This window comes from Adiantum capillus-veneris, chromosome 7 (assembly GCF_014529385.1).
Source record: "Adiantum capillus-veneris isolate H3 chromosome 7, ASM1452938v2, whole genome shotgun sequence".
Taxonomy (NCBI): Eukaryota; Viridiplantae; Streptophyta; class Polypodiopsida; order Polypodiales; family Pteridaceae; genus Adiantum; species Adiantum capillus-veneris.
In genome coordinates this window covers 100,806,174-100,834,135 of record NC_140937.1, presented here as the reverse complement: position 1 = coordinate 100,834,135, position 27,962 = coordinate 100,806,174, and the positions used below count along the sequence as shown (strand labels likewise).

The 27,962-nt window shown below is 40.6% G+C and overlaps 1 protein-coding gene and 2 pseudogenes across 2 annotated transcripts; all 3 read right to left on the bottom strand.

Moving 5' to 3' along the window:
- Positions 1 to 247: 247 nt before the first annotated feature.
- On the bottom strand, positions 248 to 2,000 carry LOC147454332 (uncharacterized). Its single transcript, XM_086517318.1, has 6 exons — positions 1,648 to 2,000; positions 1,483 to 1,561; positions 1,284 to 1,401; positions 985 to 1,203; positions 715 to 905; positions 248 to 634 (listed from the first exon to the last, which is right to left on the bottom strand). Exons 1-6 carry the CDS (start codon positions 1,865 to 1,867, stop codon positions 385 to 387), a joined length of 1,077 nt encoding a protein of 358 aa, XP_086373444.1. The 5' UTR covers positions 1,868 to 2,000; the 3' UTR covers positions 248 to 384.
- Positions 1,894 to 27,962, bottom strand: LOC147454330 (uncharacterized; annotated as a pseudogene). The gene is made up of 8 exons (XR_015188769.1): positions 26,944 to 27,962; positions 4,352 to 4,400; positions 3,429 to 3,534; positions 3,134 to 3,341; positions 2,909 to 3,034; positions 2,639 to 2,781; positions 2,244 to 2,555; positions 1,894 to 2,118 (listed from the first exon to the last, which is right to left on the bottom strand). The product of XR_015188769.1 is annotated as an uncharacterized LOC147454330 (transcript).
- Positions 22,032 to 22,647, bottom strand: LOC147454331 (cytochrome P450 71AU50 pseudogene; annotated as a pseudogene).

Here is a 27,962-nt window from a genome sequence, read left to right as displayed (position 1 = left end):
TTATGTTTTCAAACATGAACAAAAAGCATGATTATATTGACAAGCAATCAAAATTTTGGCAGCATAACGGCATGAAAATTCAAACTAAAAAAATCCTCATTCCATACTTGCTTTCGTGCAGCAGCGAATGCTCACGGGAAGAAGAAAATACATACGCAAAAAAGCATGTGTTGATATATTACTTTGGTAAATCCAAAGCTCTCAACTAGCTTCTATCTATCATAATAAATATGAAATCATGGTTGAATTGATAAAGGACGATCAACACCAACAACATGTATTCAGTAATACCAAAAAAGTGACACCCAAACACCATGGTCACACGTCGTTCCATAAAAATCACAAACTAGAAAAAATGATAAATAATACCAATGTTGATGTCAATCAAGGGCAATGTGATCCGGGCTCATATTGTTGCCAATCAGTATCCTCATCGATATCTGCATCAACTGCTGAAATAGCACGTACACATGGAGCCTTGAAGCGTGAAAGATGTTGATGGAAGACCTCTGGATCACTATCTATGCAGAGACAGTGTCTAGACAACTCAACGCAAACATTGCCCAAGCCACCACATCCAGAAAACATATCAACAATGTAGGTGTGCTCCGTAGTAAATGTCCGCACAAGCCAGCTAAAAAAAGCAAAAATATGAGCATTTTTACTTTATGTAACATAGTCCAATAACGCATAGCACGAAGCATATATTCTTACCTAAAGAAGTCAAGGCTACACTTGGCGGCACCTCTAAGAGCATGTCCTCCAATGTACTCTCCGTCGGCGCGCTCCACCAGTATTCCGGACTTGGCATTTAAAGAGTTGTTGTCCACGCTCTCTCCATCTCGTCGATCGTAGATAGGACGTTGACCCTTATGATAAAACAATCCTAGCAATAGTGTTTCCACCTACAAATTACAATTAGAATGTAATCAAATTGAAGAAAACTACGAGCATGCTTTTCAATCAACAAATAAATTTACTTACTCTCTCAATCTCAATGGTCTTTTTCACATAACCATCGGGGATCAAAATAAGGATGGTGTGCATCATTTTGAATCCCATCTCGATGGCATGGCTAGACACAATGCCAAAGTGATCACTGGAGCTTAAGGTGATGTACCACCCATTGTCTGCCACATACTTTGAAGCTATTACGGCCACTTTCTTACTTAATTTTCGAGAGAATTGATTCCATGGAGGGACCTACATAATACGCATTGTTAATTTAATTAAAGTTCCAAAACTATCATAGACTATCCATTGTGGTTTTGAAGGATGCATACCTCGTTCTCCGAAAAATTTTCAACTTTAAAGTTTGTTGGAAAATCCGCAAACAAAAGAGAGGCCAGTTCATTGCTCTTTTCCCCATCAACATGGGCTGAATGAAGAAAATCCAAGATCCTGCATACGATCAAATATATGTATTTCAAACATTCACAACACACACCACACATAGTTAGCTTTCTTTTCACATGTGTTTACCATTTCTCATCATCGAGAGAAATTTTGTAAACATCTAGCATGTTGCCAATAACATTCACATCACAATCTATGGAAGGCACTGCATAATCAAAAAATAAAATATTTCATCAAGAATTGTTGAGTAGAAAGAAAGTGACAGCTAGATATCTATACAAGCAAGTTTACCTGTGGAGACTTGAGCACCTTTTTGGTTCTTTTTGGGAGACTTATTGGGCTTCTTGGATCTAACAAAATCCAATCGTTTCTTTATAGAGGAGATTGTACTATTGTTTACTCTTTTCGAAGAGGTGGCTTTCTTGGAAGCTGAGCCAATCTCCTCAATACCATTTTCATTTCTTTCAAGAGCGTGCTCTAAAGCAAACAAAAATATATTTCTCACAAACATAATCTAAATAGTATGAGCACTTTAACAATTTTGTAGTTTTTATAAATGCCAAAAATAACCTCTATATAAGTTCCCTTCATCACATGGGTAGGTTCCTCGAGTGTAATCTAGCCACCAAGGGCAATACTCAATTTCCAAGCAATCAAACCATAATCTCTCATCCATAGTGGATACATACACTCCTCACAAGAGAGGTCCCTCCAGCTTTCAACAGCAATTGGCAACTTCTCCAACAAAGTTTGATCGTAAAGCTGAATTAGCCATATACATAAAATGCAGTTAACTTTATTTGAGATGCTTTCCTAAGTGACTTATTTATTATACAAACTCTAAGTAAAAAATAGAATAACAACCATAAAGATATCAATTGTATTACCTGAATAATACTCTCCTCCAAGATTCCATAAGCTCTGGAAATTTTTCATCCGACTCTTTTGTGTTGAGCTTACTCCAAAGCTCCACAAAAGCTTTATCAATGTGGTCCCTCAATTGGTGATGAAACCATGCTTCAAAGCCCTCCGGCATTTCTTCAATCATTTTTCCTTTGATCCTCAAGCATTGCTTCAAGATACTTCCCCAATACCACTCTTTACGTAAGTACTTTCTAAATTTCATTGCACTAATATAACGCTGAGAAGTAACATCATCTACACCGCAATGCATCAAAGAGTGCAATATTTCCTTTTTCCTATAGAGAAAACAATAAACAAACCATAAATGCATTGATTCATTTGATGATTTCATGTGTATTTTTTATCCAAAAATTATTACCTCTCTAGTGATATTTTAGAAGTTGCCAAAGAGTGGACCTTGTCTCTTGTAAGGCCCACTTGATCCTTTTCTCTTATCCAATTGAAGTTAAATAATAAAGAGAAGAACCCCTGGCCATTGGGGGGGTTGGCAATGGCCAACATCTATGTTGCATTAGCATGAGATGAAATCAAATCAATTTTTCAATCAAATAAATCAAATTCAAATGACATGTCAACTTACAATTTTATAAAAATTAAAACATGAACGGTGAGAAGAGAAAGTGTTTACCTTATAAGCTCTTTCTTTGAATATTTTTTCTACTCTTCCTCGAGCAACCATTTCCTTTTCTGAGAGTGAAATCAAGGGATCATTGATCTCTTGCATCTCTTTGATAAGAGACAAGTCAAAGTCTTCCTTTTGTAGAGCAAATGAAAAAAAAAAGTAAGATTTTACAAAATAATGTCAAGCTTTAGAAATTACATAAAAAGTGTACTTTAAGGCAAAAAAATATACCTTCCATATAAACATTGCTAATAAAAGAGCAGGAGCATTGTACCAACTCCCTTTGGATGCCTTCTTCTCACAAGCAAGCTCTACCTCTATCCATCGAACCCAATCTTGGGGAAAGTCTTTCATTAAAGAATCTTTGCTTGCCACAGCCAGTTTTTGGAACAAGAAGATCTCCTGCCCAAAATTTGTGCTCACAATGGTTCTACCAATCCTAAACCACAATATCTTAAATTAAATGGCAGGAGAATGACATCGATAAAGTAATAGCAATACCTTTCAAAACAACAAATGTGCCTACTCATTTTGAGAGCGCAAAGCTAGGATAAGCTCCCCCTCTGCACTTCTATCAATATAGACAAATTGACACTTCACAGAACAATGTCTCCACTTTATCATTGAAAATTCTACAACAACAAAAAAGAAAATTAGAAAGCATAGAGTAATACAAGTCAACTTTACATTAAACAAAAAATTAATCACTTAAGTGTTTTTATTAAGCACATCCAAGTTTTCAAACGGTGATTACCATCCTAAACGATAATTTTTTTTCCCCTTAAGTCTTCCCACTCAAGGGGAAGGGAATTATCAAAATCATCGCTTATTTCTCGCCAAATAGGCCCCCATTCATCTTTGTCTAAGCCGAAAACATAATGTTGATCATGGCCTGGCTTCTTAAATGACACAAGAAATGGAGCTCCAAGCACACTCTATCCAGACATCTCAAACCTTTTCACCAAGCCCTCAGTGCCTAGACCCACCGCTCTAATGGATTCATTTTCCATCAATCTGCAGAGAGGAATTTTAGGAGGTTCCCCACCTCTCTTTACAATAAAACCCTCTAAAATCTCCTCCAATATTCGACCATGAACACCCTTTCCAAATACTGTTGGATGATCGGGAGGTTTAGCAACAATTGTTGTTGCTTCAGACACGCTGTGAGACACCAATTCACCTTGTGTAGCATGAATATCTATGAACACCTCTTCTTCATGCACATCACTCAATATATCCTCTTCTTCATGCACATCACCCAAAATATCCTCCTTTCGACGGACATTGGAAGAAGCAATGGAAGATCGTGCATTGGCCCTATGCCTTGTAGTGCTAGACCTTAATGTGTATCCTACTCCTACAAGCAAAAACAATAAGAACACAACTAGTTTAGTGAGTATGTGGAGACAAATAAAAAGAACACAAATAGCTTAATGTATTTGAACTTACTTTGAGAGATACCTGTCCTGCCACGTTTAGATGGTGTACGAGCCATAATCTATCAACCACAAACAACAAAAATCTTCTTAGCAATGAAAATACAAATATAAACTTCTAAATTTCGGTAGCATAACGACGTAAAATGAAAATTAAAAAAAAACCATTCTCAACTTGCTCATGGCAAGGAAAAATACAAATTCACTTTGACATTTGTATACCTCTTCTCTACAACGACCTGTTCTTACATCATTGTAATTGTTACTGTAAGTGTGTTTAGTATGTGTGTATGCATGGTGTCTTGTATGCAAGTGTGTTGATGTCTGTGAATGCAAGTGTTTATATGTGTGTGTGTGTGGATGTATGCATGATTATGTGTGTGTGAATGTAAGTGTAATATGTGTGTGTCTATATGCATGATTGTGTGTGTGTTTGTGCTGTGTATGCAAGTGTGTTGATGTTGTGAATGCAAGTGTTTATATATGTGTATGTGTGCGTATGCATGACAATACAAATATAAACTTCTAAATTTCAGCAGTATAACGGCATAAAATGCAAATTAAAAAAAAAACCATTCTCAACTTGCTCATGTCAAGGAAAAATACAAATCCACTTTGACATTTGTATACCTCTTCTCTACAACGACCTGTTCTTACATCATTGTAATTGTTACTGTAACTGTTATTGTAAGTGTGTATGCAAGTGTTTATATGTGTGTGTGTGTGTGGATATATGCATGATTTTGTGTGTGTGAATGTAAGTGTAATATGTGTGTGTGTGTATGCATGATTGTTTGTGTGTTTGTGCTATGTATGCAAGTGTGTTGATGTTGTGATTGCAAGTGTTTATATATGTGTATGTGTGTATGTATGCAAGTGTGTTGATGTTGTGAATGCAAGTGTTTATATATGTGTGTGTGTGTATGTATGTATGTGTGTGTATGCAAGTGTAATGTGTGTGCGTATGCATGATTGTGTGTGCTATGTGTGCAAGTGTTTTGATGTGTGTGAATGCAAGTGTGTATCACACACACATCACACACGTTTGCTATAGAGCACACATAGTGCTCTCATATTATAACACAGTTCTTCTACATAACACACAAGAGAGCATAGACAGGGATATTGTGCTATAATTACACATTTCACACTCTGCATAGCACACATAATAGCATAGACATGGATACCGTGCTACTATTACACTAACATCTGCTATGTAGCACACATAGTGCTCTCATATATTATAAAATCTAATAGCACACATAATACCATAGATAAGTATATTGTGCTATATAGCAGACATGATGTTGTCATACTCTGATAGAGTCCTGCTACATGGCACACATAATAGCATAGACAGGACCATCGGGCTATTATTACACATAGTTATGCTATATAGCACTCATACTGCAAGAAATACTATGACATAATAGCATAGATAGGGACATTGGCCTCTTATTACAACACTAACGCTATATGGCACACATAGTGCTCTCAATATGTAATATAGCTCTTTCACATACCACACATCATATCATAGAAAATAACATTGTGCTATTCTTACACACACTTTTATTGTATAGCACACATGTTGCTATCTTACTACAATAGAGTCCTTTTACATGACACACTTATAGCATAGACAGGGACATTGGGCTACACTTGTGCAATATAGCACACATAATAGCATAGGTAGAGACAATGGACTATGTAATATAGCTCTTTCACATACCACACATCATATCATAGACAAGAACATTGTGCTATTCTTACACACACTTTTATTGTATAGCACACATGTTGCTATCTTACTACAATAGATTCCTTTTGCATGACACACTTATAGCATAGACATGGACATTGGGCTACACTTGTGAAGTATAGCACACATAATAGCGTAGGTAGAGACAATGGACTATCTTGACATATTACTTGGCTACATATCACATATAGTAGGATGTACACAACTCCATAACACCCAATGGGTAGCTATTTATAAGAGTGAGATGTTTCACTTGAGAGTTATTCATTGTAAGAATGGGACATGTTTACCTGAGATTAATCAAGTAAGTGTATGGGATGCTCTTGATAATGTTTTCTGCCCCAATCGTTTCCGACAAATATCTTTATTATTTGGAGACACCCTACTATGCTCTATCCAAAATGTAATAATTGTCTGCTTCAATTCCTCCAATAAGGACCCCGCATTTTCAGACTTCCTTTTTCATAAGTCGAACCTCAACGTACTTGACATAGGATCCCTGTCAAGTCTACTCAAAGTGAATATAAATTCCTTGGATGAACATTTAATAGCTTTGCCACTTTATGTAGAGTAACACCTCTACCTTGGCTCCCATTATGATGCACTAATCCATTCACCAGCATGCTGAATGTGCTTCGTTTTAAAAACATCTCGTCAGCTGATTTTGGAATCTTTGTAAGGAGAGCTTGAGTGCAGAAATAAGGCCATTTGCAGGAAGATACAAATCTTCACAGAATGGCAAGATTCTATCATCATTGAAAACACCTTGAAGGATTGCATTCTTATCTTCTTTCCCGTAACTATGCAACTGTCTCACAATGTGCTGAACAATATTCTGAATAGTATGTTGCTTCTTGTCTTCCTTTGTGTGTACATTGACGTCCTCCCTATGACAATCTTCCCTATGAAAATATTTCGCTCCAATGTTGACGATTGGTTGTACTTGCTTTCTTACACGACATCGCTTTCTGTACTCACATTTAGCCTGTGCTTCATACTTCCTCACTGCAATAATTTCATCCTCATTTAGACAAGCCTTTCTCTTGGAGTGCACCTGCGTACGAATGGTGTCTATTCCATGTGCCTCATCATAAAATCCGTCGTCCACCATCCTGGAACAGTCTGCAGTAGTTTGAAAAGAATGAAGTCGTACAAAACTTCCTGACTGTAAGAGTGAACTGAAATCCATTTGTTCTACATTGTTGAGTTCAAGAAGCTCCATTGCTGCTTGTGAGGAGGTATGAGCTGGAACCAAAGCGAGAGGAAGGGAGTCTCCATCATCCATATTCTGAACAGGAGAGTAGGAGAGAGAGAGAGAGATGGAGATGGGCATTGGAGGCCGTCCGAGAGAGAGAGAGAGAGAAAGGGAGAGATAGGGAGAGGTCCACGCGTGCTAACCGCTCCATGTCTTTCAATCCGAGTAGTGGAGTCGTGAAGTCAGTTATCTTACCTATATTCTTTTAAAAATTATTGACTTAAAAGCCCAGCTATGGTGCCATCCATAGCATCATACTTGGTGTCCATGGACACCAAGTATTTAGACACCATTCTATGCTTTCACCCAGTGTGAGTGTGTGTGGAATAATGCCTTGAGAAATTCAGCCCCCTCTCTCTCTTGCTCGACCCCTCATTCAAATTACTCACGCGAACACCCCATTGGACCTCACGAGGCTTAGCTAATAGGATTTAAGAAGCATAAGTGATAGCCTTCGGACATGTGTCCCCCTTCCCCCTTTTGTGAGAGCTTTAGGGAATTAATTAATGCAACTAAACTCTCATTGGACCCCTTTGTCTCCTGGCCAATAGGAATCAAGCAAGCCATTGGGCTGCTAGATGCTCATAGGACCCCTTGGGAGAGTCCAATAGTCTTCTAGACAGCTTAATTCTTATTGATTATTTTATTAAGTGTTTTTAAATGACTTAAACTAGATTTACTCTAGCCTAATTCTCACTGGTCCACCTCCATGGCCATCCAATAGGATTTGAGTGCACCTTGTGGGCATCTAGCCTAGGGAGCTGACATGTGTCCCTCATTCCCTTTGTGTAAAGGAAGCTTGTGAGTGTGTGTGTGTTTCTCTCTCATCACCTACTTGCAAGGCTTGCCCCCTCCTATGTAGGAGCCTTGAAGACTATTTTGTACACACACAAAGCATCCAATTTAACTAAGCTTGACCATTGGACACAACCTTTGAATTTTGGAACCTTAGCATTTTGGAAGTCTTAATTAATGGGATGAACCTTAGGGTCTTTAAAGCCCATTCTTGCACATTGCTCTTTTGCAGATGCGCCCCCCCCCCCCCCCCCCCCCCCCAGAATTAGATATTACTTATTATGACAATATCATTTTGCTAATTAGATTGTGAGTAATAATATATGCATAATAGAGGAGAGGCATTGCATCATGAAGTGAAAAGTGATTATGCATAATGCTATTTTGAAGTTTCTAAACAATAGTACTTGTTAATATTTCTTGCTTAACAGTGTCCGATGACATTTAAATTTTCATTTTGCTAATTGGATTGTGAGTAATAGTAGATGCATACTAGAAGAGAGGCATTGCAACATGTATTTATGCACACACATTGTCTCCTCTTGCACAAAACAAGGAGGACCTACACTCCTCCATGTTGTAGATGTTACCATATACATGTGGTAGTGATGTGTGTGAACACACTAGGACCGTCGGGGCAAATTTTCCCTCTTTAGGAAGTTTTTCTCCCCGTGCATTGTATATACGCCCATCACTCTAGGGCTATCTATCTTTCCATTGCACACTAAGTAACACACTCTCAATTGTGTGCCTTGAGCTTCATTTGTCTTCTCCAAGCTGTGTGCGTTTCTTTGCAACCCTAATTCCAACAATTGGTATCAGAGTAGGTTACGTCCTCCCGAGCTTAGTCGCAGCTTCTCCAGCACATACCTGCTCACTTTCTCCGATTACAGTGAGGTTTGGCAAGCATTCACAGGTCGACAAAATTTTTGGGAGTGCTCGTAGAGATGAGTCTGCTCAAATTTTGGATTCGGGCTCATTTCGGACTCCATTTGCACTACAGATAGTTCTGCACAGGCTATTTTGTCATTTGTGCAGAATTTCGATCAGTACCATTTTTTGCATAACATGTGCCTTATAGTCTTCTATGGTTTGTGCTATATAGCATGTGTTGTTCTCGCTTTGTTTCTTCTCTTTTTGGGCAGTTTTCACATTAGGTGCAGCATTTACATTGATGATAACAACAGAGATGTGTTCAAGATGTTTGCTGATGAGGACATGTTGGATGGAGACAATTACCCTATGTGGGCTTACATGATGCAACATGTTCTTGTGTCAAAGGGCGTCTGGAATATTGTGTAGGGCATTGATGTACGCCCTGAATCTGAGGATGCCGGCGATGTTGAGGATGTTGCAGGTCTTGCTACAAGGATTGCTGCTATTAGCCTTGTTTTGCCTACGACAGAACAATCTCGTTGGGATGTAAAGGATGCACATGCTCATGCATTGATTGCGTTGTCTGTGAAGTGCACCATTGTTCCTCACATTCATTCAACAAAATCTACAACATAGGCTTGGGATATAGTGGCTGGTCTTTATGCAAGTCGTAATGAAGCTAAAATTGCTTTGCTGCATAAAGAGCTGGACTTGAAGATTATGCATGAAGAAGATGATATGGACACTTTCCTTGCTGGTGTCAAGGATACCAATGAGCAACTTATTTCTATAGGTGAAGTCATTTCAGAGAGTTCCCTTGTGCAGACTGTTCTTGATGCCTTACTAGATTCCTACTAGACTTTTGCTAGTACCTGGAGACTGATGACCCAAGGAAATCCTGAAGTTGTCAAATTTGATGCATTATGCACATTGCTATTGCAAGAGTCACTTTCCAGAAAAAACAAGACTAGGCAGCGTGCAATTGAAGAAGCGTTTATTGCTTCTCAAAGAAAGGGTGGTAACAACAATGCAGCCACTTCTTATGGTTCTGCTACGAGTGGTAAAATTTCTGTTCATAATGCTTTTGCTGGCAGCAATGCGTCTTGAAATTCTAGTGATAAGGTCAACAAGAAGATGCGTTGCCATTATTGTAAAGCTAATGATTACTTGATGAAGCAGTGTCCTAAGTTGAACACCAAAGAGGCGAAGAAGAAAGAGGGTGGTTCCACTGCAAATGCTCCTTCCACTACAAATGCAGCCATTGTTGAGTCTTCTGTAAAAGGAGACTACAATGCTGATGTTGATGCAGAATGGGTTTTAGCACAGAGTGCACTTACAATCCTGTTGTCCGTGATGCATGCTTGTCAGTTGCTGCAGATTCACATGTGTGGTATTTCGATAGTGGTGCTACAAAGCACATTACCTCACATCGTGAATTGTTCACCTCTCTTGAGTCTGTCCCTCATGGAAATTTAGTCACTTGTGCCAACAATGCCTCTTCTCCGGTTCTGGGAGTGTACATGATGTACTTAATGAGGAAAGGGTTGAAAATGACCAGGCTAGAGGTATGCCAAAATGGTTGGTGCACACTTTGGGTGATAGTAAATTGGATGCACCTTTCTCTAGTCGTACTCGTTCAGGCTCTTGTCATGCATCTTATGCATCAGATTGTTATGCTTCGGTTGTGTCTAGATGACATGATGTTGAGGATACTCTATCTTTTGATGAAGCAGAGAATTTAGAGAATTGGATGGCTGCCATGCAATCAGAATATGATGCACTTATAGAAAATGACACATGGACTCTATGTGATTTTCCTCCTGGCAAAAAGGCCATTGGTATGAATTGGGTTTACAAGTTTAAACACAAGTCAGATGGTGAGATCGATCGCCATAAGGCTCGACTTGTTGCAGAGGGTTATGCACAACAAAAAGGGATAGATTATGATGTTAGGAAATAAGACGTAGCTAAATAGATTTTTTAGTAGATTACTTAATGGAGAGAGAGATATTTCACACACAAGAGATTATAGAGTAGAGAGAGAGAGAGTACACACAATATACGTGGTTCACCCAATGTGGGCTACGTCCATGGGAAAGCAACCACTCAATGGATTTAGCACTTCAAAAGAAGAAGTAGTTTACAAAGGGATTATACCCTTAATGGAGCTCCCGCCTTGCTTCACTCTCACCACCTCACACTCACCTTGTTGCATCAACTTCACACTATGAAATGTGTGTAGAAATGGCCTCCTTTTATAGGCCAAAAGGGCTGCCCTCTCTTATGAGAGGCAGCCATGTGTAGCTGCCCTTGTGCGAATAAGTCCAAATCGGACCCTCCAATCCGCCCATGTGTGGCCGCCCTTGAGAAGACAAGTCCGCTTTTGAATTCGGCCACCGGCCACCGGCCATTAACTTCCGACCACCAGCCACCGGCCATTGACTTCCGACCATCGGCCATTGACTACCGACCACCGGCCAACCGACCGGTTGTTTTCCGACCACTTTTCGGCCACCGTCCGGCCATAATATTCCGGCGAAAAAAAAAGTCTCGGGGGCCTCCGCCCCCGAGGCCTCTAAAGTTGCCCCCGATTCTTGTCCGTGAAAATTTTGGTTTCCGGGGAGTGATTTTCCTTCACGCACGATGGCTTCTCCTCATAATGGGGGCCTTACAAATGTGTGCTTTTACCACAGAAAATTACAAGGGTAAATCAGGCTCCATACTTAACAATCTCCCACTTGGAAACTGATCTCCAAACCAAACGTGTGACTGCTTTCCATTCTGGCTTCTTATCTTTGAATGCCGATTGAAGATGAGCAAAAGCTCAACTTCTCCTTATTGACCACTTTTGTAAACATGTCTGTAGGATTTTCACTTGTATGGACCTTTCCTAGCTTCAGTTGTCCCTCTTCCAAAAGAGTGCATATGAAGTGATAGCTCACCTCAATGTGCTTTGTCCTTGAATGAAAGGCTGAGTTCTTCGCAAGATGGATAGCGCTTTGGCTATCACTGTACAAGACACAATTGTCTTGTTTGAATCCAAGCTCTTCTAAGAATCTATGAAGCCACAAAATTTCTTTGCTTGCCTCCTTCATTGCTACATACTATGCTTCCGTGGTAGAAAGTGAAACCACTTTCTGCAGCTTTGAAGCCCAGCTTACTGCTATGCCTCCAACCATGAACACATAGCTAGTAGTGCTCCTTCGAGTATCTTTGTCACCTGCCATATCTGCATCAGCATACCCTTCTAGAAGAATATCAGTTCCTCCAAAAAATACAAAGCATTTGTTGTTGTCCCTTTTAGATACCTAAGTATCCACTTCACAGCTTGCCAATGCTCTTTACCTGGGTTGTCCATGAACCTACTCACAACTCCCACTGCATGTGCAATGTCTGGCCTTGTCCAGACCATAGCATACATTAGAGAACCTACCGCTGCAGCATATGGAACTTTAGACATATAGGCTAGCTCCTCTTGTGTCTTTGGACACATATCCTTCGTTAGTTTAAAATGACCAGCCAAAGGTGTAGAAACTGGTTTTGCATTTTGCATTGCAAACCTTTCTAGTACCTTCTTGATGTAATCTTCTTGAGATAGCTTTATTGTCTTCTTCGTCCTGTCCCTTGATATTTTCATACCAAGTATCCTCTTTGCAGCACCTAAATCTTTCATTGAAAAAGATTTAGATAGCTCCTCTTTTAGGTCTTTGATGTCATGCATGTTAGCACTTGCAATCAGCATGTCATCAACATACAACATTAGGATGATGAACTTCCCATCTCCCAAATTCTTCGTGTAGACGCAGTGATCTGAGTTGCATCTTGTGAATCCATGATCCAACATCCATCGATCAAACTTCAAGTACCATTGTCTTGATGCTTGCTTTAAACCATACAAGCTCTTCTTTAATCTGCAAACCATTTTCTCCTTACCTTTTACTTCATACCCCTTTGGTTGAAGCATGTAGATTTCCTCCTCTAAGTCACCGTGAGGGAATGCCGTATTTACATCCATTTGCTCGAGATTTAAATCATGAGCAGCCACAAGGCTTAAGACAAGCCTAATTGAGTTCATTCTTACAACAGGAGAAAATATTTCATTGAAGTCAATACCTTTCTTTTGAGAAAACCCTTTTACCACAAGCCTAGACTTGTACCTTTTCTTCCCACCTTCTTCTTCCTTCAACTTGTACACCCATTTGTTTTGAAGTGCCCGCTTACCTTTAGGCAACTCAACCAACTCCCATGTTTGGTTGTGATGTAGTGAGTCCATCTCCACTTGCATGCTCTTCGTCCATTCTTCTTTGGATTCATGTTGCATAGCTTCTTCGTATGATTCCGGCTCTCCAGAATCTGAGATCAAGAGATGGTTGAAGGAAGGAACAAACCTTTCTGGAGGTCTACTTGCTCTTGTAGATCTTCGGGGAATAGGTTGAGGCTCCGCATTTGGTTGACGTTGTTGCACATTGTCACCGTTTGCAGTCCTTGAGTCTTCACCGTCCTCAAGCTCCATGTACTCATCACCTATTTCTTTTGTTTGTTTTCTTTCCAAGTAATCTTTGTACATATTTTGTTCGTTAAAAATTACATCCCTACTCCTTAAGATTTTACCATCTTCAGGATTCCATAGGCGATACCCAAAGTCTCCTTCTCCATAGCCAATGAAGAAACACTTTTTGGACTTTGCATCTAGCTTTGATCTTAGGCTTCTATCTATGTGCATGAAAGCCTCACACCCAAACACTTTGAGAAATGCATAATTCACCGGTTTACCTGTCCATGCCTCTTCTGGAACTCCCCCGTCCAATGCCGTTGAGGGTGACCGATTGATTAAGTACACAGACGTACTTACAGCTTCTGCCCAAAGCTCAAGCGGTAGGCCTGCATGTAGCCGCATGCTTCGTGCTCGTTCCATGATTGTCCTATTCATCCTTTCCAAAATCCCATTTTGTTGAGGTGTCCTTGGGGTTGTCCTTTGCCTCCGAATGCCATTGCTAGCACAAAATCTTTAAAAAGCTCGGCTGCAATATTCGCCTCCATTGTCGGATCTGAGGCATTTAACCTTGGTACCTGTTTCATTCTCCACAAAGGCTTTCCACCTTTGAAATATGGAAAATACATCGGATTTATTCTTCATGACATAAACCCATGTTTTTCTAGTCGCATCGTCTATGAATGATACATAGTACAATGAGCCACCAAGTGATGGTGTACTTGTAGGACCCCAAACATCAGAATGAACCAACTCAAGTTTTTTATTTTTTCTTTCATTTCCTGATTTTTGAAAATTTTACCCTCTTTTGTTTACCATAAACACAATCATCACAGAACTCTAAGTCCACTTCTTTCAAACCTGGTAGAAGCTTCTTTGTTTGAAGGATTTGCATTCCTTTGGCACTCATATGACCAAGTTGGTAGTGCCACACCGCACTGTCAACTTCTGTAGTTGCTGCACAAGCTGAAGGTTGCGTGCTAACAGTACACAAGTAAAGTGTACCGACCTTTTCTCCCTTGGCAACCACCAAAGATCCCTTTGAGATCTTCCACCGTTTGTTTCCGAATGCAATGTTGTGACCTTCATCGTCCAATTGTCCTGTAGAGATTAAATTTTTGCGAAGAGAAGGAACATGCCTAACATCTTTAAGCTTCCATTCATTTCCGTTAACAGTTTTGACAGAAACTGTACCTTTGCCGACAATCTCACAAGCTTCATCATCTCCCAAGTATACATACCCAAAATTACCTTCGGTGTAGTCTTGGAAATGTTGCTTGTGTGGTGTCGCATGGAATGAAGCCCCGGAATCTACTATCCAGGAATTAGACACATTGTCTAATGAGAGAACTAGAGCAGCTTGCTCTACTTTACCTGCCACATTGGCTTCCGATGTTGGCTTGTTGTCTTGAGACTTTGTCTCCTTCTTCTTCTTGGACCAGCAATCCTTCTTGACATGGCCCTTCTTGCCGCATTTCCAACATTCAAGAATTGACTTTGTGCGTGACTTGCTCCATCTTGAGCGATCACGACCCTTTTGGCTTTTGAACCTCTCCTTAGGCCTTCCTCTTGTTTCCACTGACAATGCAGCACTTGATGATTCTCCTGTGCTTCTCCTTCGTATTTCCTCGCTTAGGAGAACACCCACAACATCATCAAACTTAAGAGTATTTGTACCAGAGATAGAATTACTTACAGCCATCACAAGGCTGTCCCAACTATCTGGTAGAGATGATAGTATAAGGAGAGCTAGCAGTTCCTCATCGAAATTGATTTTCACCGATCGAAGTTGACTTATTTTTGTGTTAAAGTCATTTAGGTGTTCTGCAACTGAACCATTCTCTGCCATCTTTAGATTGAACAAGCGCTTCATAAGAAATACCTTATTGGATGTTGATGGTTTCTCGTAGAAGTCGTCAAGTGACTTTATCAAGTCCTCCGTGGTCTTCATCTCCGAAACATTGAAGGCCACCGTTGATGCCAAGCTTAACCGGATTTTCCCCAGTGCCTTTCGATCAAGGACAATCCATGCTTCATCTGCCATTGTTGCGGGCTTCTTCGCAAGACCGCCTAGTGGCAAATAGAGGTCCTTCTGGTAGAGATAGTCTTCAATCTGCATCTTTCAATGTTGGTAGTTTTTTCCATTGAACTTCTCAATCGTGAGCTTCCCTTCCTCCGCCATAACTCCCACTCAATTCAAGGAATCCTTTCCTTGAGATAATTTAGCTACGAGAAAACCTTGCTCTGATACCAGTTGTTAGGAAATAAGACATAGCTAAATAGATTTTTGAGTAGATTACTTAATGGAGAGAGAGAGATTTCACACACAAGAGATTATAGAGTAGAGAGAGAGAGAGTACACACGATATACGTGGTTCACCCAATGTGGGCTACGTCCACGGGAAAGCAGCCACTCAATGGCTTTAGCACTTCAAAAGAAGAAGTAGTTTACAAAGGGATTATACCCTTAATGGAGCTCCTGCCTTGCTTCACTCTCACCACCTCACACTCACCTTGTTGCATCAACTTCACACTATGAAATGTGTGTAGAAATGGCCTCCTTTTATAGGCCAAAAGGGTTGCCCTCTCTTATGAGAGGCAGCCATGTGTAGCCGCCCTTGTGCGAATAAGTCCAAATCGGACCCTCCAATCCGCCCATGTGTGGCCGCCCTTTAGAAGACAAGTCCGCTTTTGAATTCGGCCACCGGCCATTGACTTCCGACCACCAGCCAACCGACCGGTTGTTTTCCGACCACTTTTCGGCTGCCGTCCGGCCATAATATTCCGGCAAAAAAAAAAGTCTCGGGGGCCTCCGTCCCTGAGGCCTCTAAAGTTGCCCCGGATTCTTGTCCGTGAAAATTTTGGTTTCTGGTGAGTGATTTTCCTTCACGCACGATGGCTTCTCCTCATAATGGGGGCCTTACAAATGTGCGCTTTTACCACAGAAAATTACAAGGGTAAATCAGGCTCCATACTTAACATATGAAGAGACGTTTTGCTCCCACTTTTCGTATGACTACTGTGCATTTTCTATGTGCATTGGCTGCTCATTTTGGTTGGGATGTACATCAATTAGACATTGTTACTGCTTTCTTGAATGGTGACATATTTGAGGAAGTTTATGTAACGCAGCCTCGCAGCTTTGTCAAGAAAGGACAAGAGGAAAAAGTGTGCAAATGCAACAAGGCTTTGTATGGGTTGAAGCAATCTCCTCATGGTTGGTATGAGAAAGTTGACACTCATTTGGCCAAACAAGGCTTTCATAACATTCCAACAGAAAGCACATTGTATGTAAAGCGTGAGGGTGATGTACTTCTCATTGTGGTTCTTTATGTAGATGATTTGTTGATCACTGGACCAAATGAGAGATGTATTGCTGAATTTAAGGCTGATTTGAATGCTACTTTCAAGATGTCATTGCATCATTAATTGGGTATACAGTTTAAGCAATGTGATGGTGGTATTGCCTTGTGTCCGAAAAGTCACATAGAGACTTTGCCATGTAAGTTTGGACTTGAGGATTTCAAACCTATTGCCACTCCCATGGAAACAGGTTTGAAGTTGAATCTACATGTGATGTTGGCGATCTTGCTGATGTCACTCTTTACCAAACTGCTGTTGGCAGCCTCATTTATGTATGCAACACGAGGCCAGATATTCAGCTTGCAGTCTCACAGGTCAGTAGATTTATGCATATCCCAGAGTCTAAGCATTGGCAGGCTGTCAAGATGATTTTTCGCTACCTTAGTGGCACTTTACATCTTGGCTTGTCTTAGGGCCAAGGGGGGATCATTGTCTCCAGATTTACTTTTTGACACGAGAGTGTCCACAAGTGGTTTTTGTTTCATGCTTGGCAGTTCATGTATATCATGGTTGAGAAAGAAGCAACCTACTATGGCCACTTCGAGTTGTGAGGCTGAGTACAGGGCAGTCTTCACAGCTACGGTTGAGTGTGTATGGCTCAGACACCTTATGGATGATTTGGGTGTTGGGCAAGACACTGCCAACACTATCTACACTGACAGTCAGAGCGCATTGTCAGTTTTGCGAGAAACCCAATTTTTCATGCTCTCACAAAGCACATTGAGGTGCATTGCCACTATGTCAGGGAGAGGCTCTCAGCAGGAGATATACGCTTGGCTTATGTGCCAACACATGACAAGCTTGCAGATCTTTTCACAAAAGCATTGTCTCGTGAGAAGCTCAAAGCTTTCCGCAAAGCTTTGGGCTTACTCCTCTTTGTGGACTGATCATGTCCTCAGGGCATGGCCCTTCCCTTTACTCCTGTGGCAGCTCTTGTTCACCGCACCACTCCAGGGAAGATTTGTTACCATATACATGTAGTAGTGATGTGTGTGAACACACGAGGACCGCCGGGGCATTTTTTCCCTCTTTAGGAGGTTTTTTCCCCCATGCATTGTATATACGCCCATTACTCTAGGGCTATATATCTTTCCATTGCACACTAAGTAAGACACTCTCTATTGTGTGCCTTGAGCTTCCTTTGTCTTCTCCAAGCTGTGTGCGTTTCTCTGCAACCCTAATTCCAACAGTAGAGTCACATTTCGTTGCAGGAAAGAGAATTCATTGTGTCCCAAGTAGAGTAGTTCATAGAGCAGATTTGGTTGAGCTCGCATTGCACACAAGGTGATTCCCGTGACACCACCAATGAAGTGGTTGGTCTAAATAGTATTTGCACTCTAGGCTAGCATGGTTAGCTTCCCCATTCGTTGGATTAACATTTTACATAGTCAGTTGTGAATGTTATACTACAGTGGTCGTACACTAGTGAGAAAGCAACCCTATGGAGGTTGTTTCTAGTTATAAAATTGTGTATAGGCTAGCTTTTAAAGTTATGGCATAAATTTTTGGCTCAAATACTCTATTGTTATTTTAGATGTTGCACCAAAGATTTTCCTCACTATCTTCCATGGCAATCCAAGTGCATTGATGTTTGTGGGGAACCTAGTGTTCCATGCTTGCACCCAAGACATTGAGGTGCATTCCCATTAATCCATGGAGAGACTTTCCAAGAGATATCCGATTAGTATATGTCTAGCATTTGGGACTCCCATAGTAAAATATTCCAATTTCACAACTAGATAGTACGCATTATAAGAAGTTAACCATAAAGCTAAGACTCAAAGAACCCCATAAAGAGGTGTTTGAGCAAACTTAAGAGAAAATGTAACCTTCCTACAAGGCCATATCTTAGAGTTTGGATTATGGAGTCATAAAAAACACTATATCCATCTATGAATACGATGTATTGGCCTACAAACATGTAGGAGAGAGACAATGATTGAGCTAATAGAAAGCTAACTAGTCCCACAATGGAAATTGAGCTAGTAAATTTTAAAAATGTAATGAAGAAAATAATGCCAAGTATGTGATGAAGAATCTAACTCAAGCGCATGATAGCAAACAACAATGGATAGAAATGGCACTTAACTATCATAAGCAACTAGAAGAAATGCAAAAGATTATTCACCTCTAGTGTTCAAGATACAACCCAACAAGAAGCTAGCACTACTTATACATTGCAACACCAGTTATTAGTGTCAAACTGAGTGCATTTGAATATATCGTGATACTCAATAGTTTTCTTTCAAATCTTGAAAGATGCCCAATCCAATCAATGTTTTGACAATGTACATAGCTCATCTAAAGTTTAGATAGGTCAACTTACACTCCCTCTCATGTGAGGGATGCCTTGCCAAAACAATAATAAATTTGAATCAAGAAATACAATCACAAAGTCCAAATATTATTCCAAGTCAAAATTGATATTGATATATGAAGATCATAACAAAGAACAAGTCCCCAATTATCATAAGGTGTTACTCATAACACTTTTCTCATAACTAAAATGTTATAGGCATTTCTACTGAGGTGGTCCGGGGCGGTCAACAAGAAGAGCGGCCTCTAAACACTCTTCGAGGCTCCCGTGTTTCTCAACTAAGGTTGGGGCAAACACAATCAAAGACAACAACAACCCACAGTTAGAAACCAAACAAGAAAAGGGGCACCACCTAGTTGTAAATGCGAACTAGGATGCACACGATATCTCCTTGTACTCAAACACACAATGGGAGGGGAATGCAAGATAGCCACACACACCAAACACAAACATTCAACACACCAGAGAGAGGTAAAGAGTACAAATCAACTTGAGCAACTCAATCTTAGCCTTAAAGACTAGATGCACACAAAGTTTGGTGAGAATTAGAGAGACAACACAAAACTTGACCTTGTTGCCAATACACAAATTGTCTTAGGATCACGGAAGCCCTCTCACCGAGCACCCTCTTACATTTGACTTCTTAGGCAAACAATCCAAGAAGCCCTCAAACCCAAGCATGAAATGGCACAAAAGACTTCAAGGACAATATACCTTCAACCACCTGATGAGACAACTTATCAAGTCAATTTGGAGAGAAGAGTCGTAGTTGCTGCATGCAATTGCACCCAAAACTATAAATCTTATTTATGCACAAGAGTAGGCTACAAGTGTGATGAAGAGTATGGAATCACTCCACTCCTCTAGATGGCATAACTAACTTCAAGCTTCTCCATGCACCTATGTGTAGTGATGGAATAGAGCACTCACAATGCACACACTTTAGAGAACTAGGCTTGAAGAGTGGTGTGTTAAGTGTGGAGAATGGTGTGGTGTAGTGTGATCATGTGATGATTTACAAGAGAGACAACGACTCTATTTATAGGTTTTAGAAGCTCTGATTAGGATTAGACCTAATCAAGTTCATTTGAAGAAATCAAAGATTATGCATATTTTTATTTTTTGAATGAGGGTGGGTCTCTCTTATCCTTTGAGTCACATGGATGTGGGCTCAAGGGAAGAGAATTATTGAGGATGAAAGGAGAGAGGATTGAGCGAATAATTTGGGAGTGCCTACTTTAATAGATAGTAGAGGGTGTATTTTTACAATAAGGTTAGTGGTTAGTAGTAATCACTACAAAATATTTACAAAATCGTTCACAAAATGGTGAGATATATGATGAGAAAAGTTAGAGAAGGGATAAGCTTGTAAAGAGAGGTTGAAGCTTTGGAGAAGTTGACATTCACGTCTTTACAGCATCGGTAGAAGAAGCGGTCAGCATGGCGAAGTTGCACGTGTCGATGAAGCTATGTTATTTTGAAACCTTGGATAATTCATGATAAAAACCTTCATTTGTAGAGGTTAACCTTGGATTTTTGCTGATGTTTTGGAGTCCTTTAGAAAGCTGAAGAGGATATGGTAATATGGACATATATGTAGAGAGAAAGGGGAGCACATAGGGGTGTAGAAATGGAGGACGAAAGCTATGGAGGTGTGAGAGAAGTGGCAATGGTGAAGAGGTAGGACATGGGAGTTGCAGGTTTAGGAGTGGGAAAGAGAGGGAGAAGTGTGTAAGAGTGAGTAGGTATGTGGAAGGGTGAGAGAAAATAAGAAGATTTTCTGGTGTATGAGGTGGCAGTTTTAAAGTCGGCCATAAATTTCATGTAGAATCGCCCTTGACTTGAAATTTTTGAAAACTTTATGAAAAATACTTCAGCTCACGAGCTACATTTTCTCTTTTGGAAACATCTTCAGATTCGGATCAAAAGAAGGTGCCAAAATTTGAGCAAAAAGCTATCCCTGCAGCACCTAATAAGGCTTGAAGTGGGCCACTATTTGATTCTTTTTCATTTGTAGTCTTCCAAGTGAGCCCCCCATACATCAACCATGACCTAATATTTGCCAAGGAGCGTGCACACATGTATGGTATAGGATAAGTATCAAATATAATATATATTTGTGGGATAAGAAGATAGGCTAGCTAGTCATGAAAAATGGACACATGGGATGCGTGGTGGCAAGAAATATATAAAATAAAAGGAGGAAAATCATGAGGGAAGGGATCCTCAGTTATTCTCTAATTTGAGTGATTGATGGAATTTATTTGAAGATGAGATCTATGTACTTATGAATATTTAACTGGGAGGGATGGAAAAAATATGACGGAGCCGATAAGGTTACCGTTGAATATTTACGATGAAGTCACATAAAGGTTTTTCAAGGCTTGTGTGAGTAGATCTTAAGGGATAGAATGTTAGTAAAATATGTATAAGGAATCACACGCGATGGAAGCTAGCATACTTAGGCATGATAACGCACACCTAGGAATATATATTTATATAAATACTTTTATAAAAAAAACCCTTTATACATAGGTCCTTTGTTCGATAAAAAATATTTACATGTATTGAGGACCGTAATATTGTAAATTTATTTTTTGTCTCCTAGCCCAATGACTCGCTCAATGATTTCATTAAAAAATGTGAAAAAAATCCTAAACGGACGCACACTATTTACAATGAAAAAGCGAGCCTAGTCATTGTGCTAGGGTGTTTTTGTGGGGTGAAGTGGCTTCTTAAATATTTTACGAGAGCTGAGAAAATGGCAATCACTACATTAATTGGAATTCATACTAAGGAGGGTCTTAGCAATCATCTTTTATGCAGTAGTTACTCAGTATAGATGTAGAGGCAATCTAGGTGTGGCAATAGCTTCTAAACGTTTTGCCATGTCAAGATCTAGAGTTATTCCAAACTTCTCAGACATATCAAGTATTCCTTGACTTGTTTCACTTATGGTACAATTCCATGTGAAAGCTTGAACCAATGTTGCAGGCATGAGACGAACATTGGAGATGCCCAAAGCCCACCCAGGGCATCTTCTTCGTCCCTTTCCAAAAGGCAAGTAATCAAAATGTTGGCCCCTTAAGTCAATGTTTTCATTTAAAAACCTCTCTGGGAGAAATTCAAGAGGTTCTTCCCATGTAAAAGAATCCCTAGCTATGGCCCAAGTATTGACATATATGTGAGTACCAGGACAAATTTTGAAACCTCCAATGGTACATTCTTGCTTGGCTTCACGTGGAACAAGAAATGGTGCAATTGGATGCAAACGCATGCTCTCTTTGATCACATATTCAAGATAGGTTAGATTTGGAATGCTACTCTCTTCAACAAGCCTTCCCTTTCCAACCACATTGTCCAACTCCTCATGAAGTTTTTTCATTACCTTTGGATGGTTTATGAGTTCAGCCAAAGCCCATTCCACTGTTAATTATAGCGGATGAGTGGGAGCCTCCAATGAACACGTCCTAGGAAAAATAAAATGATATGAATGTAAGACAATAAAAATTACAAGTTTGCAGTCATCTGCTTATGAAAGCTCCAACAAAGGAGCACAAGCGTTTGCCAGCTAGTAAAGTGTAAAATCAATGAACGATAACATTGTATATGCATTGCTATTGATCTATTGGAATTGCTAGAAGTTCATAAACTAGAATGCCTAAAAAGCTGCCCATATTGACCGAATCAATCTCCTCATATCACTCAATACAATCACTAGACAAAATCCAAACTTCAAAATCACAAATTAAATGAGAGAAAGTATTTTCAACTTTGGGGGCACATAAATATGTCTTGGGTTGCTCTAAATGCCGGAAATGAACCTCTTTGATACTGAAAATAGCTAGTCACTTATTAGCAAATTTGTAGGTGTTTGTTGGTCTCCCTTTCCTCTCTCACAATATATGATGCATTCTACATACCAATGCAAATTGAACAAAACCCAACGTAAAAATGCACATCACTTGTACAATACATATCAATCACTCAATCAGACAAACCAAAAACCTTAACGAGAGAAGTCTAGAATGTATCACGATTATGACCAGGATGTGTTGGTTACATAAGAAAACATCCTTATTATTTATGTTGGTGTGAGAGGAAGCCAATATAACATCCAACAAGTCATGAGGCTCCTTCTCATCATCATCCACACTATTCTTATTATGCTATTGTCGTCTCTCGTTCGTCATGTCCTAGAGAAAAGATTGGGTCCACTAATTGGGGGTCCAACCAAGCAACCCACGGAACATAGTCACCCACTAGAAAATCCCAAAAAAATGAAGTACATCCATTATAAGGCTATGCAAACTTCCGCCCACCTCATCCCTTGTGCCTACACGCACATCCTCAAGATTTTTACTGATCACCATCCTACAAATGATGTTACTTGGGGTAGTCACTAGGCTTCCCCACACCTCTACCACCCCTCACTGCCACACCACAAATACTCCACGCGAGCCCTGACGCCATCTTCTTGGGGCTAAACAGTTTTTTCTCTCTACTTGTTAGTCGTTGATATTTCTTTGGTGTATCATAGTTCTCCACTTGGGGTAGTCACTAGGCTTCCCCACACCTCTACCACCCCTTACTGCCACACCCCAAATACTCCACGCGAGCCCTGATGCCATCTTCTTGGGGCTAAAGAGTTTTTTTTCTCTACTTGTTAGTCATTGATATTTCTTTGGTGTATCATAGTTCTCCACTTGGGGTAGTCACTAGGCTTCCCCACACCTCTACCACCCCTCACTGCCACACCGCAAATACTCCACGCGAGCCCTGACGCCATCTTCTTGGGGCTAAAGAGTTTTTTTTCTCTACTTGTTAGTCATTGATATTTCTTTGGTGTATCATAGTTCTCCACTTGGCAATCGTGGATTCGCTACTTCTTAGTTTAAAAATGCAACCCCCAGTAGTTTAGGGCCACCAGTTTGAGTTCTATGGGCATCTCTCTCTCTCTCTCTCTCTCTCTCTCTCTCTCACACACACACACACACACGTCTTGATTGTACAGACTCTCGTGTCCCACAATAAAAGTGTGACCTGTTTTACATCCAAAGAACGGCATATTCACTGAAAAATCCAAGGACAAAGCTACACAAGTATAAATAGGTATTACATGGGAAGAATCATGATGGTGTAGGGAGTGGTCATCCACTAACCCTTTCCTAAAACAAAGGGAGGCCACATCACCGACAATAATCATCTTGACTCATACTTTGTGCAAATGATAAATGTAGGCAAGATGACAAGTGTGCCATGTGTTGGGCTTAAGTTTGATATCTTAACACACTTCCTCAAACTCATTACCATCTTCAATACTCCAATTCCTATCCGCTCATGCCTCATTGCAGCTTAATATATATTGAGCATAACTCGTGAGCCTCAAGCAGTGTTCGAGAAAATTCATTTTCACAAACATACAAAAATCCCTCCAAGAAAAATCTGAATTGAAAATTTTACAATACTAGCCAATATTTTTGCAAAATTACACTATTTTTCATGTATTTTAACTGGAATTTTCTCCTTCTTGCCCTTCCCTCAACTGGCTACTTTGATTTTGCAACCAGCTCAATGCTAAGTTGAGGCACACTTTTCCCGAACACTGGCCTCAAGCCTTCAACCTTGAAACTAGATCACAATGCCTACCCAACCGAGCTACGCTCTCTGGACATTTGTCCGTAGACTTTTGTTGTTCACACTTTCCTCTCACATAAATACTGCATTCCGTGTGTATTGGATACCCTCTAAAGGTGCTAGTAGGTCTGTACCCATGTCTCTTTAATTAGAATCTAGAAAAATCCTTGGGTTAAGAGAAAGAGAAAAGAAAAGTAAAAACTTTTCCTTTGTTAATTTGTTTAAATGGAAAAGGGCAATAAGAGGGGGACAATCTCGTGTGGTAGGGGCAGGACAAGGACAAGGCTTAGACATCGACATAGATGCGTGGAGGGGTGGGTAAGCACAACCCCCAATTTTTTTTAAAAATAATCCTTGTCTCATAGACATCCACAAGAGTGAAGGGACCTTCATACTAAAATGTCTCAAAAAAAAAAAGGGGTTCTTCAACCACCTTCACACTCGAGAATCAAGCTGAAGAGGCACGAAGGCCTACTAAGTTAAGGGAGGACGAGGGACATTAAGTTTAAATAAGTGCCTATAATCATATGATATTTTTGTTATGTTTTAATATAAAATTATATTAGCTATTTTTAAAAAGCAACTCTTACTAACTCGCTTAAAAGAAAATACATTAATTGAAAGATGCTTTCAAGATTCCCTCTACCCTCATTGCCTAGCCCTCACCTCCTACTCGTGTCTCCAAAACCTTCTCCCAACTGCATGTTGCCCTTCCCTACTCCTCGAGGCATCCCTGCAAGCCTACAAATCTACCTTCCTTGTGAGCTTACACCTAAGCTTCCCCCACGAACGAGCAAGCGAGAGAGAGAGAGAGAGAGAGAGAGAGAGAGAGAAGAAGAAGCAAAAGAAGAAGAGATTCTATTTGCCTATGCCTTATGAAGCATGCCTACCTCTCCTCTGCGAGACGAGAGAGAGAAGGGGGGGGATTCTATTCGCCTATGCTTTATGAAGCATTCGTACCTCTGCTCTATGATGAGAGAGAGAGAGAGAGAGAGAGAGAGAGAGAGAGAGAGAGAGATCCCTAGTTGGGACACATGGCCTCCACGTGGCTTGCCTCCCCCTTCTCACTCCTCTACCTCTAAATATCCTCAAACATTTTCTCGTCAACGGCCATTTTTTAATTTTCTTAGAGCTGATATCCCCTACCTGTAAAAGGTGCACATTGTACATTAACATTTTGAAACAAAATGAAATAAAAAGAAAATAACATAAAAAAACACATGAAGAATTAAAACAAAAGAATATTTTATTGCTTTTGTAATAAAAAAATAAAAAAATTTAATAAGCATAGAAAATTATCAGACAATTTAGTGAAATAAATATTTTTTAAACCCTTAAATGAAAGGCCCCTTTATCAATACCTCACACAATGCTGGAGAAAGTCTTTTTGCTTAAGCGGCTAGTTTCCTCCTTATACAAATGCAAACTATAAATGCTAGTAAAAATTTTCGAATTTGCAAGATGTTCGAACTATTTTCTAGTATATTTATCGAGTTTTTTCCCCTCTACCACCCTTTGCAACTGGCTAATCTTGATTTTCAACCGGCTCAAGGCTAAGCTCAGATACACCTTCCTTGAACAATGACCTCACATCATGGGATCAAACTCTTATAATTGTATTATTTAATCTTTAGTTCTATAAAGTCTTTTTGAAGCATGCCACAAAAGTAAATGCAGTTTTGAAGAATAGCTTTCTATTCACATATTCACAAGGATACTTGTGTTACAAAGAAAATTGAACCACCTTCGCCTTTTGTGTACTAAGGGCGTGGTCACACGCGGCTTAGTTATCTGTAAGCTGGCGACCTTCTGACAAAAGCTCAGAGTCAAGACCTAGAGCAGCAGGTAGAGAGAGGAAGAGCACGGCACAAGCAAGAGAGAGAATGATCGAGGCGATCGGGCATAGTTTTGTAACTATGCGTTTTTAGGCATAGTTACGTTAAGAAGCTGGTCAGAAGCTGCAACGTGTCAGAGCTAATCAGCAAAGCTAAGCCTCGTGTGACTATAGCCTAAAGCTTTTAGCAAGCCAACAAGGCCGTACAAAATTCGATGAAAAAAAACGCAATTCACAGAGCAATCTGACAAAACGAGTCTGGAATCTGACAAACCTGGATTGCTGCCATGATGTGCTTCTCAGTCATGGGAACTTCCTTATTATTCACGTTGGTACAAGAAGCAGCTAGCAGACCATCCAGCAAGTCGTCAGGCCCCTTTTCCTCAGCACCAACACTCTTATTATTATTATGTTGCCGTCTCTCGTCTATCACGCCTTGGAGCAAAGCTCGGATCTGCCTCCTCATTCGCTTCAAATAGCCATGGGGGTCCAGCCAAGCAAGCCTTGGAACGTAGTCACCCAGAAAACGCCCAACAAATGAATCAGATCCTTCATGAGGTTATGCAAGCTTACCACCTCATCCCCTGCGCCTGCAGTACGCACGTCCTCAAACTTCTTCCCCATCGCCATCCTGCCGATTATGTTATTTGACGCCATCACCAGGCTCCCCCGCACCTCCACTGGGGCCCCATGCTCCCCGCAACGCAGCAGTACCACCCGCGCAAGCCCGCGCGCCTCCCCCTCCCTCACATACCTGAACGCATCCATTTTCTTGGGGCTAGAGAGCTCGGTCGCATACACCTGCCGCAAAAACTTCCAATAGGGACCCAGCGGGGCGAAGGCCACATCGCCGCTGTCAAAGCACAAGTGAACGGCCGCAGCAGTGCGAGGGCGATACGCCAGGGTGGCATCGTTGGTCTGCAATATCTCCTTGGCCATTTGGGGCGAGGATGCCACAATCACGGGAATGCCCCCTAAGCGGAGGCCCAGTAAGGGGCCATAGGTTTGGGCGAGCTTGCAAAGGGACTGGTGGGGAAGACGGCCGAAAAGATGCAGGTGGCCGATGATGGGCCAGGCGGGAGGTCCGGGCGGCCATTTTACTGAAGCTGCCCGGCAGCTACTGAGAGCGTTTTGGAGAAGGACAACAAATATTGCGGAGATGGCAATGAGAAGCAGCCATTTAGAATAGTGCAGCAATGATAAGGTGCGGACTACAACGTCGTCGGCGACGGAGAGAGGCTCCATACAGACTCAGCGAGAGAATCAATTTTCTGTGCCTTACAGAGGTGTGGA

What these genes read in the sequence shown, in the direction of transcription:
- LOC147454332 (XM_086517318.1), bottom strand. Translation starts at nt 1,867, where the DNA reads ATGTTTGTGAGAAATATATTTTTGTTTGCTTTAGAGCACGCTCTTGAA. An exon ending in AAAATTTTTCGGAGAACGAG is followed by an intron (nt 1,204 to 1,283) that starts GTATGCATCCTT and finishes CGTATTATGTAG; the next exon opens with GTCCCTCCATGGAATCAATT. An exon ending in AGACCATTGAGATTGAGAGA is followed by an intron (nt 906 to 984) that starts GTAAGTAAATTT and finishes TGTAATTTGTAG; the next exon opens with GTGGAAACACTATTGCTAGG.